Source organism: Schistocerca cancellata, chromosome 1 (genome assembly GCF_023864275.1).
Source record: "Schistocerca cancellata isolate TAMUIC-IGC-003103 chromosome 1, iqSchCanc2.1, whole genome shotgun sequence".
Classification (NCBI taxonomy): Eukaryota; Metazoa; Arthropoda; class Insecta; order Orthoptera; family Acrididae; genus Schistocerca; species Schistocerca cancellata.
Genome location: NC_064626.1, coordinates 318611811 through 318626055, shown reverse-complemented (window position 1 = coordinate 318626055; position 14245 = coordinate 318611811). Strand labels below are relative to the sequence as shown.

Here is a 14245-nt window from a genome sequence, read left to right as displayed (position 1 = left end):
GAGCGGTTCTAGGCGATACAGTCTGGAACTGCGCGACCGCTACGGTCGCAGGTTCGAATCCTGCCTCGGGCATGGATGTGTGTGATGTCCTTAGGTTAGTTAGGTTTAATTACTTCTAAGTTCTAGGCGACTGATGACCATAGAAGTTAAGTCCCATACTGCTCAGAGCCATTTGAACCATTTGAGCAGCGAGGCCGAGATGGAATCACAAGCTCGAACTGGTACTTTACAATAGGGCACTGCGATAAAACAAATCCTGAGCACTTCAAACTTCCGTTGTGACCGAGCGGTTCTAGGCGCTTCAGATTGGAACCGCGCGACCGCTACGGTCGCAGGTTCGAATTCTGCCTCGGGCATGGATGTGTGTGTGTTGTCCTTAGGTTAGTTAGGTTTAAGTAGTTCTAAGTTATAGGGGACTGATGACCTCAGATGTTAAGTCGCATAGCGCTCAGAGCCATTTCAGACTTCTGTCGCGCTATGATAGAAGCGGATGCTGCTATGGAAACAGCAACGGTATGAGATTCTGTAGTGCACATCTTTACTTGTCACCGGATGCTAATACACATAAAACTTTTATTGAATTTACGCTGACATCGCAGTTTGTTTAAAAATGAGAATCAGTTTGTTTGCCGTTAAAATGAAGCTCTGGTCAGTGGTAGTCCATTAGGTATGGAGTACTAGCAAGAAGAAAACTAGCACCTTACTAAAATAATCACCATATGCGGTCATATAGGGAAGCCACAATAGAAGAATATAACGCAGAAAACTAATTCCGACAAACAGAACTAGACTTCAGAAAGATTGTTTCGACATGTAACGCTTACACAGTGCTGTGCTATACTCATGACGTGGAACGCAAGGATACAGAACAAATGGCTTATAGTTCACCTGCGTCTTTTCGCCATCTACGTACAGAAGACTAGCACATCACACATTCAGAGACAAGCGGCAACCAATGCAACATAGATATGACAAATAGAAACATGAGAAGAAACTGAAAGAAGATGTATATAAGATATAGACAGTTACAGTATTATATCTTGGTGACTTATCCACAGAAATCTTTATACTGTGCACCACACATTTATCAAATGGCTCTGAGCACTATGGGACTCAACTGCTGAGGTCATTAGTCCCCTAGAACTTAGAACTAGTTAAACCTAACTAACCTAAGGACATCACAAACATCCATGCCCGAGGCAGGATTCGAACCTGCGACCGTAGCGGTCTTGCGGTTCCAGACTGCAGCGCCTTTAACCGCACGGCCACTTCGGCCGGCGCCCCACCACACATTTATGACTGCAAGCCCTGCAATTTTTCCTCCATATGAGAAGTACGAAGCACCTCCCTACACCTACATACACTGCAGACCACTGTGAATTATACATCGGAGGACACTTAGCGTCGTATCACATGTTCAAGTTTCTCCCAGTTCCAATTACGTGCGGAGTGCGAAAAAATAACTGCTTAAACGCCTATGTTCGCGCTGTAATTATTCTAAACTTGTGTTCGCGGTCTCTATGAGAGACACACAACCTACAGTGTGTAATAGGAGACAAAATTATAATAACCCTCTTACAGTTTTCGAAATGTATTAAGACAGAGAAACAATTTCGGACATGGGTTTGTTTGTTTATTCATTTTGGCTATTTGAAGTGCCTTGCTAATCAACATGAACAAAAATACATCCACATACACACAACAACAAAAGTTTTGCATCACTCCGGTTTCCAGAACTTCTGAAGACAGCCGTTGGCTGTGGATATTGTATCACAGACACGGTCCCTTTGACTTTTCAGAGATGTCACAAACCCCGCCCAAAGATGTAAACAACAATGCATGAGCAGCACCGATTAGACGGAAGGGGTCTGACAGCCGATCAGTTATAGTGATTCCACCAGGAAGGAGGTACACTGCCTAGAAGGTCAATATCGCGGTTCGATCGCGTCCGCATGGTTACTTTGTGGGAAGTGTCCAGGCGTCTCGAAGTGAATCAAAGCGATGTTGTTCGGACATGGAGGAGATACAGAGAGACAGGAACTGTCGATGACGTGCCTCGCTCAGACAGCCCAAGGGCTACTACTGCAGTGGATGACCGCTACCTTAAGCATTATGGCTCGAAGGAACCCTGACAGCAACGCCACCATGTTGAATAATGCTTTTCGCGCAACCACAGCACATCGTGTTACGACTTAAACTGTGCGCAATAGGCGGTATGATGCGCAACTTCACTCCCGACGTCAATCTATACAACCACAACACCATGCAGTGCGGTACAGATGGACCGCTCAGGACTGTCATCATGTTCTCTTCATCGATGAGTGTCGCATATGCCTTCAACCATACAATCGTCGGAGACGTGTTTGGAGGCAACCCGGTCAGGCTGCACGCCTTAGACACACTGTCCAGGAAGTGCAGCATGGTGGAGGTTCCCAGATGGTTTGGGGTGGCATTATGTGGTCGAATCGTCGTTGAGGGGGGGCACAATCTGGACCAACAGTGCCTTGATTAACTTGTGGATAGTATGCCACGATGAATACAGGCATGCTGGGTATTAGAGCTACCGGCGTGTACAGCAATCTGGGCCACCACCTCTGAAGGTCTCGCTTTATGTTGGTGCAACATGCAATGTGTGGTTTTCATGAGCAATAAAAAGGGCGTAAACGATGTTTATGTTGATCTCTATTCCAATTTTCTCTGCACGTTGAGGAACTCTCGGAACCAAGGTGACGCAAAACTTTTTTTGATGTGTGTATTTATAAGGTAATATGACAGCGATTAATACAACTAGTCCGGCCGCTGTGGCCGTGCGGTTCTAGGCGCTTCAGTCTGGAACCGCGTGACCGCTACGGTCGCAGGTTCGAATCCTGCCTCGAGCATGGATGTGTGTGATGTCCTTAGGTTAGTTAGGTTTAAGTAGTTCTAAGTTCTAAGGGACTGATGACCACAGATGTTAAGTTCCATAGTGCTCAGAGCCATTTGAACCATTTTTGAATACAACTACTAAACAACTACAGATAAAAGTGGTAATTTCAGATTCTGTACGTTGGTAGTCCGTTAAAATATACACTGTCAAATAAAACGATTAAATTCGTGATTAACGATAATAAGTTGCAAAGCAACAAATTCGTTCCATTAGACACAAATAAGCAATTGGAAAGTTCTCATACTCATCCACCGTGGTTAAAAAAAACCACGTAGAAAGTTTCCACGGAAGCAAAGAGTTTCTTCATAGGTTTAAGCGCAGTCGAAGCCTTGTGACAGCCAGAAGGCAAACGAAGCTAAAATGGCTGTAAGAGGAGTTGTGCTAGAATGTTCAATATTCGAATGATTAAGGAGTTTTGGTCTTTCGTGAAGTCCGTAAACGAATCTACATCAGTTACTCAGTCGCTCAGAGGCCATACTGGCAGAAAACGGGAGATGACAGAGAGAAGATCGAAATACTTAATTCGATCTTACGAAATCATTTTATTGCACAATACCGTGATACAAATCATCCTTTCAGTCATCGGAAGAACGCCGATATGGCATTCCTGAGATAAGAGACCAAAGAAAAGAAAATCTGCTACAGTCGCTGAACAGTGGAAAGGTATGTGGACCGGATTAGATTCCTGTGAGATTCTACAAAGATTATGCCACAGAATTTGCTCCTCTTCTAGCAGCAGTTTATCAAACGTCGCCAAAGCACAGAAGGATACCAAGCGATTGAAAAAAAGTGCTCTTTCAGATTTTCAAGAAGAATGTCTAACAGATGCACATAATTAAAGGCTCATATCAAATGGTTCAAATGGCTCTAACCACCATGTGACTTAACATCTGACGTCATCAGTCCCCTAGACTTAGAACTACTTAAACCTATTTAACTCAAGGACATCACACACATCGATTTTCGTACCCACTTCGATTCCGGTGTAAAGTGTTAGACATACATCTCATCCACATTAACAAATCGGTGAACGGAATCCGATTTGTTCTGCCTGAAACTGAACAGATGTTGCTGAGAATTTCGCCTGCACTACTGACTTTGGTCAGCATTTAAAAAAGGCGGCAATCCTCTTGCTAGGAAACGTTTTCGTCGTTAATACGCCACGCAGAATGTATCGCAATATTTCTTCTTACACGACAAAGGCGTCGGATATTTCATTCACATTTAATCATCAATCGTTAAATACCATTGTTCATTTTTACGTAGTTTCTTCTGTGGCCGACTTTGGAAAAAGAGTAGACTCCTTGAAAGTTTTATCAATGTTGGATGTGTTCTGCTGTTTATAAACTTTCCGAAGCCGAGAACTTTATGACAGCATGTAATTCCACACGTGCAGTTGTACACACACACACACACACACACACACACACACACACACACACACACACTTGGGGACCATATGGTTAGCGCAATTTTTCTGTTTTCATTTAATCGAATTTTTATATTTTTACAGTCCGTGCTCATGGGCAAATCAACAAACGGTGCAAACAGTGTAAACCAAATACCAATATTCGTACTTGTAACTTCAAAAACTGCCTTAACGGGAACGTTTTGAAAAAACTTTTCATCCCCCATTTCGCCCTCTTCGGATTGGAATTTCCAAAAACCCCTTCTTAGACAATACCTACAGTACAAGATCAACACCCTCTCCAAATTTAAAGTTTCTGTCCTTAGTGCTTTGTGCTCGGCATCGACGAGTCAGTCACGACTTACTCGGACAAGGTAGGATACATATCATTACAGGTGTGTGAAAAATTTAAAGTAAATCGGTCAAGAACTTTTTGAAATTTTTAGTAATAATTTTTGCCCTTTATGCATTACATATTTATTATTTATATTTAAAAAATAGTTAATAAGAAGCTCATATTCGATGCAATCAGTGATTCTGAACAACCAAAAATTTACATTTTTAGTTATATAGATTATCCCTGAAATCGAACGTCCGCACTAACTCTGAAATCGGAAGCTTGCTGTACTCTGAAAAGTCTTATAAATAAAACCATTCCGCAGATTCGCTTGTGCTATTGCGCAACGTGTGCAGATATAATAAAACTAAAACTTCGGGGATTTTTACGCCATATCCCAGAACGTTTAATCTTGCCTTCGTATGATTACAGAGCTACTGCCAGAAGACAACGCTGAACGTCACACGGACGAAGGACGTACATATTAGAAGCCACACCTATGCTCACGGAGGTGTTCGAAACAGCGACCCTGTAGTCACGGGCAACACGCACCATCTGGTACGACTAAATCAGCTTTTTCTCGCGTAGTGGAGGAACAAATTTTGTCCTCTCCTAAGCACAATTCACTATGCAGCCTGGAAAAGGACTGAACTGTGTCTGATTTCCTTGCCGCTGTAACAGCTGCAATTTCTCAGAAGACCATCGCAGTTCCACGGCTAGTATTAACTGCTGTTTCTTGTGGACACAGCCAGCCATCCTCACACATCAGATATGGCGATGAATGAGAGTACTTACGTCGAACTTTGCGGTAGTTGCGAACCAGAAGGCAACAGTGTGAATAAGCCGGCACCGGCAGAAGTTGCAGGATCGAACAGCTGCAGCCTGCTGAGCTAACGAGCAAAATGGAATTTCTAGTTTTAAGGTGGAAATGTTTCACCCGATCGATGAATTTCATTGCGCGGTTTCCCTCCTCTGTTTGTTCTCAAATGCGAGCGTCCTTTTTACTCAGAGTTTACCCAACAGAAACTTTCAATGTTTGGAATACAAATGAGGGCAGATGCGATATTTTACTTTCCAGCAGATGTTACAAGCAAGCGTCACAAATGAATATTAAGTGTTAGAAAACAGAGCCGCAAAAGGCCTCTCAGTATGAATAACAGGGCGCATTTTAGTGCTCGGGAAGAGATTTTATATAATTTAACTCACGTCATTCAGTTGACATCCCGTGGAATCCAAGTGAAATAAAAGCATTATATATACCCCGACGACCTACAGATACTACAATTTACATAACTATTTCTAAAAATTACAACATGACGAAAGCAGCGTGAAAAAATCATTATTCGAATTAGGGTACTACATGTAAATGAGCAGAATAATACAACAGCGCGAATTTGGGCTAAGCAGGATATTTTAAATGTCCGCGTTAGACACATACATGAAACGAAGTGTTAAGTTTAAAATACATTCATGGTAATTTTTGAGTAAATGCCACGTTGTCGTCTTAGATAAACCATTCTGACATTTACCCGTGAAAAATTATGTAAATTAACACAAAGAAAAAAGAGTGACTTGTTTTAAAAAGAAGACATAGCTTCTGAGGATGACTAAAGCTGATATCAGTAACAGGAAGTAGTGAAGCATACTTGCAGTGCGTCAGCTTCGATCAGTGAAATTATCAGTTTGTACGAGGATTATCGAGTCATATGGTCTATCTTCACTTCAAAAAATAGCTTTCTTTTGTGAGGAAATAGTTAGCTTCGCCAACTCACAATATTTACCTGTGACAGTTACAGCTAATGGTGAGCGATGACACGGCACTGTTTACCTGTAATAATCGTTCCAGGAACAACAAGACATCACGCCAGAATTGCGTTTAACCTACTAGCCGCCACGACCATTGCACCTCACCAATCGAATACTCACACCTCGTCTTAAAAGTCGATAAACACCAGCAAGTCGTTCGGCACAGACATCTGTAGATTACGACACAGAACCAGTACGCACATGATAAAACACGTCGCCGAAGCCAGTATATCACACTCTGTTTCATATTAATGAACATATACACATAGAATGTTCTTACAGCCTCTCTCTAAGGCAACCTGTCGCAGTAATTAACACGATTTTAGATCCTCTTAACGATAATGCAAATACCGTACTTTTATTCTCTGTGATGTAATTAACGAGAAACAATTTCATATAGTCTGACAGAAAAGAAAAACACAGACATAAAGAAAAGGGAAGTCCTGCTTTGATGCTGATATTATAACGCAATAAAAATTAGATGTTCATTTCAATAAAGACAAACAGAGCAAACAAAATTTGCAGGAGTCTTGTCCCGCCACCTAAGCAAAAATAATGCGCTAGATCGGAGCAGGCTATGCCGACAGAGACGCATCTAGATAGGATTATAAGAAGGATGGGAGAAAAATAAGAGTAAACTACCCTGATTATAAGCTTTTGCTGCCTAGTATGATTTCTGTGTATACTAGTTTGTTGCCAGAGATTCGAAGTTCCACATGACGATCATTGTTCTCTATTTTCTAACAGGATCGTGGAGATACAGCGGACACAGAAGGGGAAGACTCAGACAACGCGGAGGACAGGAGCTTCTGGGAGAAGCTGCACGAGAAGGACCAGGCGAGAACCCACCAATAGCCAGTCGTCGGCAGGAACAACCCATATCATTATCAGCAAAGGCCTTAGGCGTTTTATGAACAAATAAAGAATGAAATCTGCAGCATGACACAGAGTTTTAATAAAAAATTTCTGATTATTTGTCTGAAGAAATTATGCTACCATCCTCACAACACAAGCACTATTTGATACGTACTTCGTACAGTGAAAAAAAGCATTAAGTCACTCACATGTAATACAGACAATTTATAACACTTACGTAACTCTAAGTATTAATCATTACATGCATTCAAATATTAATCTACAAGGGTAATTATGCAAACATCGATGCTTTCTTTGGACATCACTTTTCACCTTTACGCCGCTTCATAACAAAAGACAATAATTGAAATGTTAATTTTTTATTCTCTTCCCACCAGCATCCTCATGGATAAGTTTCTTAGTGGAAAGAGAAACCTTTTCGTGCCCATGTGCTGAATACTACAGATGTATAAGTTAAACGTGTCGCATTTGTTCTCAATCAGGGTTTAACAAAGTGTTGTAAGGCTAGAGATTAGTAAGTGTACAACACTGTCCCGAACGTCGCACCAACAAAAACTTATTACTATTTCTAATATGTCTTAAGCCACCAGAAACTTATGTTGCTATTGTCAACTTCATTGCTGCAGAGTGGTAGCAAATTATTATGTTATTCCACAGGCAACAAGAGTTACTGCACAGCTTAATGCGCAGCGAGCAAGCTTACGAGATAGGGAGATGAGCCAAACCCGGATAGAATCCGAGCGTTGGATTAACGATCTTTGCTCTGGTTCACTAGCCAGTCTGAGCGTGGTTTTTACGCGGCTTCAGATCCTCGCTTAGGCATAACAGTGGGCTGGCCCCGTACCTCCACCTCAGAAAATACTGTATAGAAACAGAACAAAGTTTAGACGACTCACGACCGATGGTGAAACCCCCCCCCCACCCCCGATGGCAGGACCACTATAATGACTGGAAGGGCATCCTGCCCCAATCTCAAATAAACAGATTTGTCAAATTATGAAAACAGTATACCGTGTACGACAGGAAAAACGTTAGGAAAGAGAGAATTTCAGGAGACAGCAGATCTATGTTGCTAAAATTAAACCAGTTTTCCAGATACACTTCATACAGCTGTTTATCTTCTATAGTAAGCTGCTACGTCAACGTAGAAGCTTCCGTATTCGCCATATGTAGAACAAAATGAAATGTTCATCGGTAACACTGTGCTGCCTCATTCCACGACATTCAGGATGTTTTCTCGAAGATCAGAAAAATACACTGACTTACAAAAAAAAAAATGAAGCACCCAGAAGACAGGGTCGGATGTCAGTGTAAGTTCGTAGACGTACACACCCTCTGTGGAAACGTGAAGGATTACAGCTGCAATCCTCTGTGACAGGAAGGACGGCCAAGAGAGTGCATCAGTGTTGTTATCATGCTTGGTAGAGTATATGAGGAGCGAATCACCGTCAGGCGTTGAGTAATCCTTTGAAGGACTGGGAGATGCCCCGTACTCCATTACCAGCACCTGACGGAACTTTAGAGAGGCCTCATCGTGGCTCTCTTATTTGGCAGGCTGGTCGAATCGTGCAGTATCCGTAAATGTTGGGAGTTTGGGGTGTGACAGTGACCCAATGTTGGACTGAACTGAATCAAAAGCGCAAGCAACTCGTCGTTCCGACTGACCACGTATGACCACCACGTCGCCGTATTATGCACCGACTAGACCGTAATCTCTTGACATGTGCGCCTGCCATCCGAGAACAAGTAACAGACACTCTGTTGCATCCTCTGTCATCCTAGCAACAGCTGAACCAGGCAGTTACCGTCCAATTCATAGGCTGCCATTAACACCACTACATAAATGGCTGCATGTTGAGTAGTGCCGTCACCAGAACGCAAGGACTGCTGGTGAAAGGCGTTACATGGTGTTTAGCGATGAAATGCGGTTCTGCACTTCCCCGAAGGACCATCGGCGGCGTGTGTGGCAGCCACCTGGGGAGTAGTCCCATTCTTCCAATGTTCTGTAGAAGCACAGCGGTGTTACTTCTGAGGTCGTGGTGTGGGGACCTACCAGGTGAGACAAGAAGTCGTCCCTAGTAGTGATGAAGGGAACTCTGACGGCCCACCGCCACGTCACGGTCACCCTGCGCTCTCATGTGTTACCTGCAACGCGGTCGTATTGTGGTGTCGTCTCCCAAGAGGACAGTGTTAGTCCTCACATGGCAGGTTTCTGTATGAATTCTCTGCGGGATGTTCGGGCGCTCCTGTGGCCAGAAAGATACACAGATCTCTCTCCGGTAGAATATGTGTGGCACCATCCTAGAAGTCAACTCTGTCCCAGGTCCAGAATTCAGTATACTGAGGACCAGTAACAATAGTTGTGTCCAAATTGTCTTCTGACAGCTATCCCAATTATCGCATGATCCCTGGCCAGAGAAGATGCAACGTCATATTGATATACGGGCTGATAGCGCCCTTTCTAAAGTTGACTGTTTTGTAATCTCAGGCAGAACATCACTCACTCTTTCAATCCGTGACTTTTCACTTCGTTCCCTCCTCCCCTTCTGGGTGCTTCACTTTATCTTCAGGCAGTGTATCTGCAGAAGTGATGGAGAAGTTCAAACAGAAGTATACGACATAGGCAAGAGTATCACTGGAGAAACATCCAAACCGAAGTAGTTGTCGGAAGCCACTGGAAGATTATAATACTAGCCACTTTATAAATTCAATAGTAGATTAAGAAGTCCTTTAAATAAGTACGGGCGCACAGAATTGGATTGACAGAACTAAACTGCGCAACTGAAAATCTCAAAAGGTCAATTGCTTCTCGATTTTGGAGGTCGACCTGCAGTGCCTCTGGGGCACGGCGCTTGACCTGCTTGAGGGTTTCTCTGGTCCCCACGATGTGTTTTCTGTCTATTAGTTCTTTGCCCAAAAGTGTAACTCACCACGCCTGCAGACTCCTAAAGAAGGATTCATACACATGGAAATTCGCTCTATACAGGGTGAGTCACCTAACGTTACCGTTGGATAGATTTCGTAAACCACATCAAATACTGACGAACCGATTCCACAGACCGAACGTGAGGAGAGGGGCTGTGTAACTGTTTAACACAAACCATACAAAAATACACGGAAGTATGTTTTTTAACACAAACCTACGTTTTTTTTTTAAATGGAACCACGTTAGTTTTGTTAGCACATCTGAACATATAAACAAATACGTAATCAGTGCCGTTTGTTGCATTGTAAAATGTTAATTACATCCGGAGATATTGGAACCTAAAGTTGACGCTTTAAACCTCCGACGTTCAGTTGCGTGTTGTAACAAACAGCTGCAACATACATCTCGTTTCTACAGAATGATCTGCCAACGTTGCTCGAAAATGTCCCACTGGAAACGCGTCGACGTATGTGGTATCAGCATGATGGTGCACCTGCACATTCCGCAATTAACTCTAGGCTGACCCTTGACAGGATGTTCGACGGGCGTTTCATAGGACGTGGAGGACGCATAAAACGGCCAGCCCGTTCTCCTGACCTTACACCTCTGGACTTCTTTCTGGGGGGTACGTTAAAGGAGAATGTGTACCGTGATGTGCCTACAACCCCAGAGGATGTGAAACAACGTATTGTGGCAGCCTGCGGCGACATTACACCAGATGTACTGCGGCGTGTACGACATTCATTACGCCAGAGATTGCAATTGTGTGCAGCAAATGATGGCCACCACGTTGAACATCTATTGGCCTGACATGTCGGGACACACTCTATTCCACTCCGTAATTGAAAACGGAAACCACGTGTGTACGTGTACCTCACCCCTCATGGAATGTACATGTGCGTCAGTGAAAAAGACCAATAAAAAGGTGTTAGCATGTGGACCTAAAGTGCTGTTCCAGTCTCTTCTGTACCTAAGGTCCATCACCGTTCCCTTTGGATCCCTACGTAATTCGGTGCTCTCCGATACTCACGATCGAACAGCGGAGGAGTGGTACTCAAGCGTCAACTTTAGGTTACAATATCTCCGGATGTAATTAACATTTTACAATGCAACAAACGGCACTGATTACTTATTTGTTTATATGTTCAGAAGTGCTAACAAAACTAACGGGGTTCCATTTTAAAAAAAAACATAGGTTTGTGTTAAAAAAACATACTTCCGTGCATTTTTTTATCGTTTGTATTAACCAATTACACTAGCCCCTCTCCTCACGTTCGGTCTGTGGGATCGATTGGTCAGTATTTGATGTGGTTTACGAAATATATCCAGCGGTAATGTTAGGTGACTCACCCTGTATATCACTGTCGCCAAAAACACTTCTTTCTAATAAAATTTAACAGAGGATCGTTGCGTTAACATTAGTCAGGGCTAAGGTAATATCATGGTACTGCCCAGTACACGACCTCCAGCTCTTACCTCGAGCATGATGACTGATCCTTTTCTTTATAAAGCCATTGCCTTCATCAACGATGGACGCAGAGGTTACCTACTTTCGCGAGGTCTTCACCACTGCCACCGCAGAGATAATTGCGGAAAAGTAATTTATTCTCAGTTCAAAGGAAAGGCTGACCAAGCCTGCCCCATCAAACGTTGTGTTACCCTTGAGGAGAGCCGTGGTTACGACCATCATCACAGTAATTTGAGCAATTTGGGTTCAGCAGACTGCGCGGAATCACGTCCTTTCTCTTCTTCTGCAGGGAAGCAGGCCTTCAAGAGCAGGACCATGAAACTTTTCCAAAGCACATAGCCCAGACTGTGGTCATGAATGCTGGATTTTCACTAATATCGCAGTGAGCATTGATCACCAAGCTGAGAGGAGCCCTAGTGACAGCTTCGTTTAGTTTCAGAATGAATCTTTCAGCCTGCAGTGGTTGTGAGCTTGCTTGAAATTTCTGGGCATATTAAAACTGTGCACTCGACCCCAGTAACCCGCCATTCGCGGGCAACGCTTTTGCTCACTAAGGTATTGGGACGTACCTGACTAATCACGTGCAGCTCCTACTTCTGCAAGAGACAGTGCGACGAGGCGTTCCAAAGTGATATCTGCTCCAAGGCTTCGAGTGACAATTTTCTCGAACACGCCTCATAGTAAACCTCTGTAACGGAAGGAACTGGACTGAGGAGGTCATAGTTTCAGAACTGGAGTGAGGAGGTCATAGTTTCACGAATATTATGCCGTGTTTCTGGAAGGGAAAAAAGGATTAAAAAAGCGCCGCCCGCCCCGCATTGCATTGCGACAGGCTAACTTGCGGTAGCCGCGCGGTTTGAGGCGAAGTGTCACGGATTGCGCGGCCCCTCATGCCGGAGGTTCGAGTCCTCCCTCAGGCATGTGTGTGTGTGTGTGTGTGTGTGTGTGTGTTGTCCTTGGCATAAGTTAGTTTAAGTAGTGTGTAAGTCTAGGGACCGATGACATTAGCAGTTTGGTCCCTTAGGAATTCTCACGCATTTGAACATTTTGAACTTGCGGTGAACTGCCTCATCTACCTGGGACCAACACGCTACGTTATCACGATCGTCTAACTGACAGGCGAAAAGCTATAAGCAATGACAATGGCCTCTATTCTAATTTATTTATCACGTTCCGTGACACCATGTAAGCCAAAGCATCTTAGTCACAGAACTAGTCTGTACATAGTGTACAAAAACATCGATTAGAAAATTTATAAACTTGTAAACCAAAAATAGAATAACTAATAAAACGCAGAAAGATTTTGAGAGAGTGTACGAATAAATAACATATTACAGAGAAAAGTTCTGAATTGCTGCGAGGAAATCCTGTACAGAATAGGAGTGTGCCATAACAAGATCTTTCAGTTTGGAATTGAATACTTCAAGTTTACCATATAATTTATTCAGTTCTGCGGGAATCCTACCGGGAATGAAACACGCTGAATAGTGCACACCTTTCTGTAAACGCTTAAGCAAGTGTTATCCAAGTACATATCGCTTTTACTCCTAGTGTTCACAGAATAAAGGTTGAATTTTCTTCTAAATCAAACAATATTTGTAACAACAAATTCCACGATGTACAAGAACGGCAGCGTTAGAAATCCGAGACATCAGAACAACGGCTTATAGGAAGTTGATGAACTGACACCACAGACCAGCATTTTTATGGGCTAAGAATATTCTCGGCGAGTGCACAGAGTTATCGCAAAACAGAACACCATACGAAATAAAAGAGTGAAAGTAAGCAAAGTAAACAAGTCTCCGTTTTTCACAGTAAGAAATAATAGATATTATTCTCATAGTGAAGATAGAAGCATTCAGTTTCTCCACAAGATAGGTCAGTAACATTTTGCTTTTGCAAGAGTTCGGTGTCAAAAATTGTGTGTATTGCGTTCTTTTTCCAGTTAAAGCGTTAATCTGTTCTATGTTAGCGATGTTATCGATTAATTTGTAAACTACATCATTTATGTTACATTTCAAGTTACTCATAATTACAGCTGTGTAAACTGCAAAGAGGAACTTCTTGTTGCACTCCCTTCCCCCCTCCACTTTACATTATCCCGGTTACATACAAATCTCTTCCTTGTTAGTTGACAGAGGAGAGAGGACAAGCTTTTACCTCCTCCTTTCCAGTTATGCAGTGAACTGTTCTTGAGCTGTAAAACATTGAAGAAAACTGTACACAAATGTGGTGAGTTAATTGTAGTCGCCTACAAACTACGACCTATTTGAGTCAACGCCCGTCTGCATTTGTTTATTCATTAAACAAAACATCTCAGCGTGTCACCTTCTTTATTTACTTGTCAGTAAGATGACCTGGACACTCCTGTTCATTTAGCTTCTAGAAAAATGAAAAAAATGGTCTAGTGGTAGGGCCTTTGATAATAATAAAAAGATATAATTGAATGCTCAGCGCGCAAGCGTGCCAGACGAGGAAATGGACCAGACTCGCGGCGA

General features: G+C 42.9%; 2 protein-coding genes across 5 annotated transcripts in view; one reads left to right on the top strand and one right to left on the bottom strand.

The window, feature by feature from the left end:
* The window catches only part of LOC126173780 (uncharacterized), a 66628-nt gene extending 59209 nt beyond the window's left edge, over positions 1-7419 (top strand). Inside the window, exon 6 of the mRNA XM_049920987.1 lies at positions 7225-7419. Within this exon, the coding sequence (XP_049776944.1) occupies positions 7225-7391 (167 nt within the window). The 3' untranslated portion in view covers positions 7392-7419. The remainder of the gene's footprint in view (positions 1-7224) is intronic.
* Positions 1-14245, bottom strand: part of LOC126172942 (COMM domain-containing protein 4) — a 551734-nt gene that overhangs the window by 208765 nt on the left and 328724 nt on the right. The window lies entirely within an intron of this gene.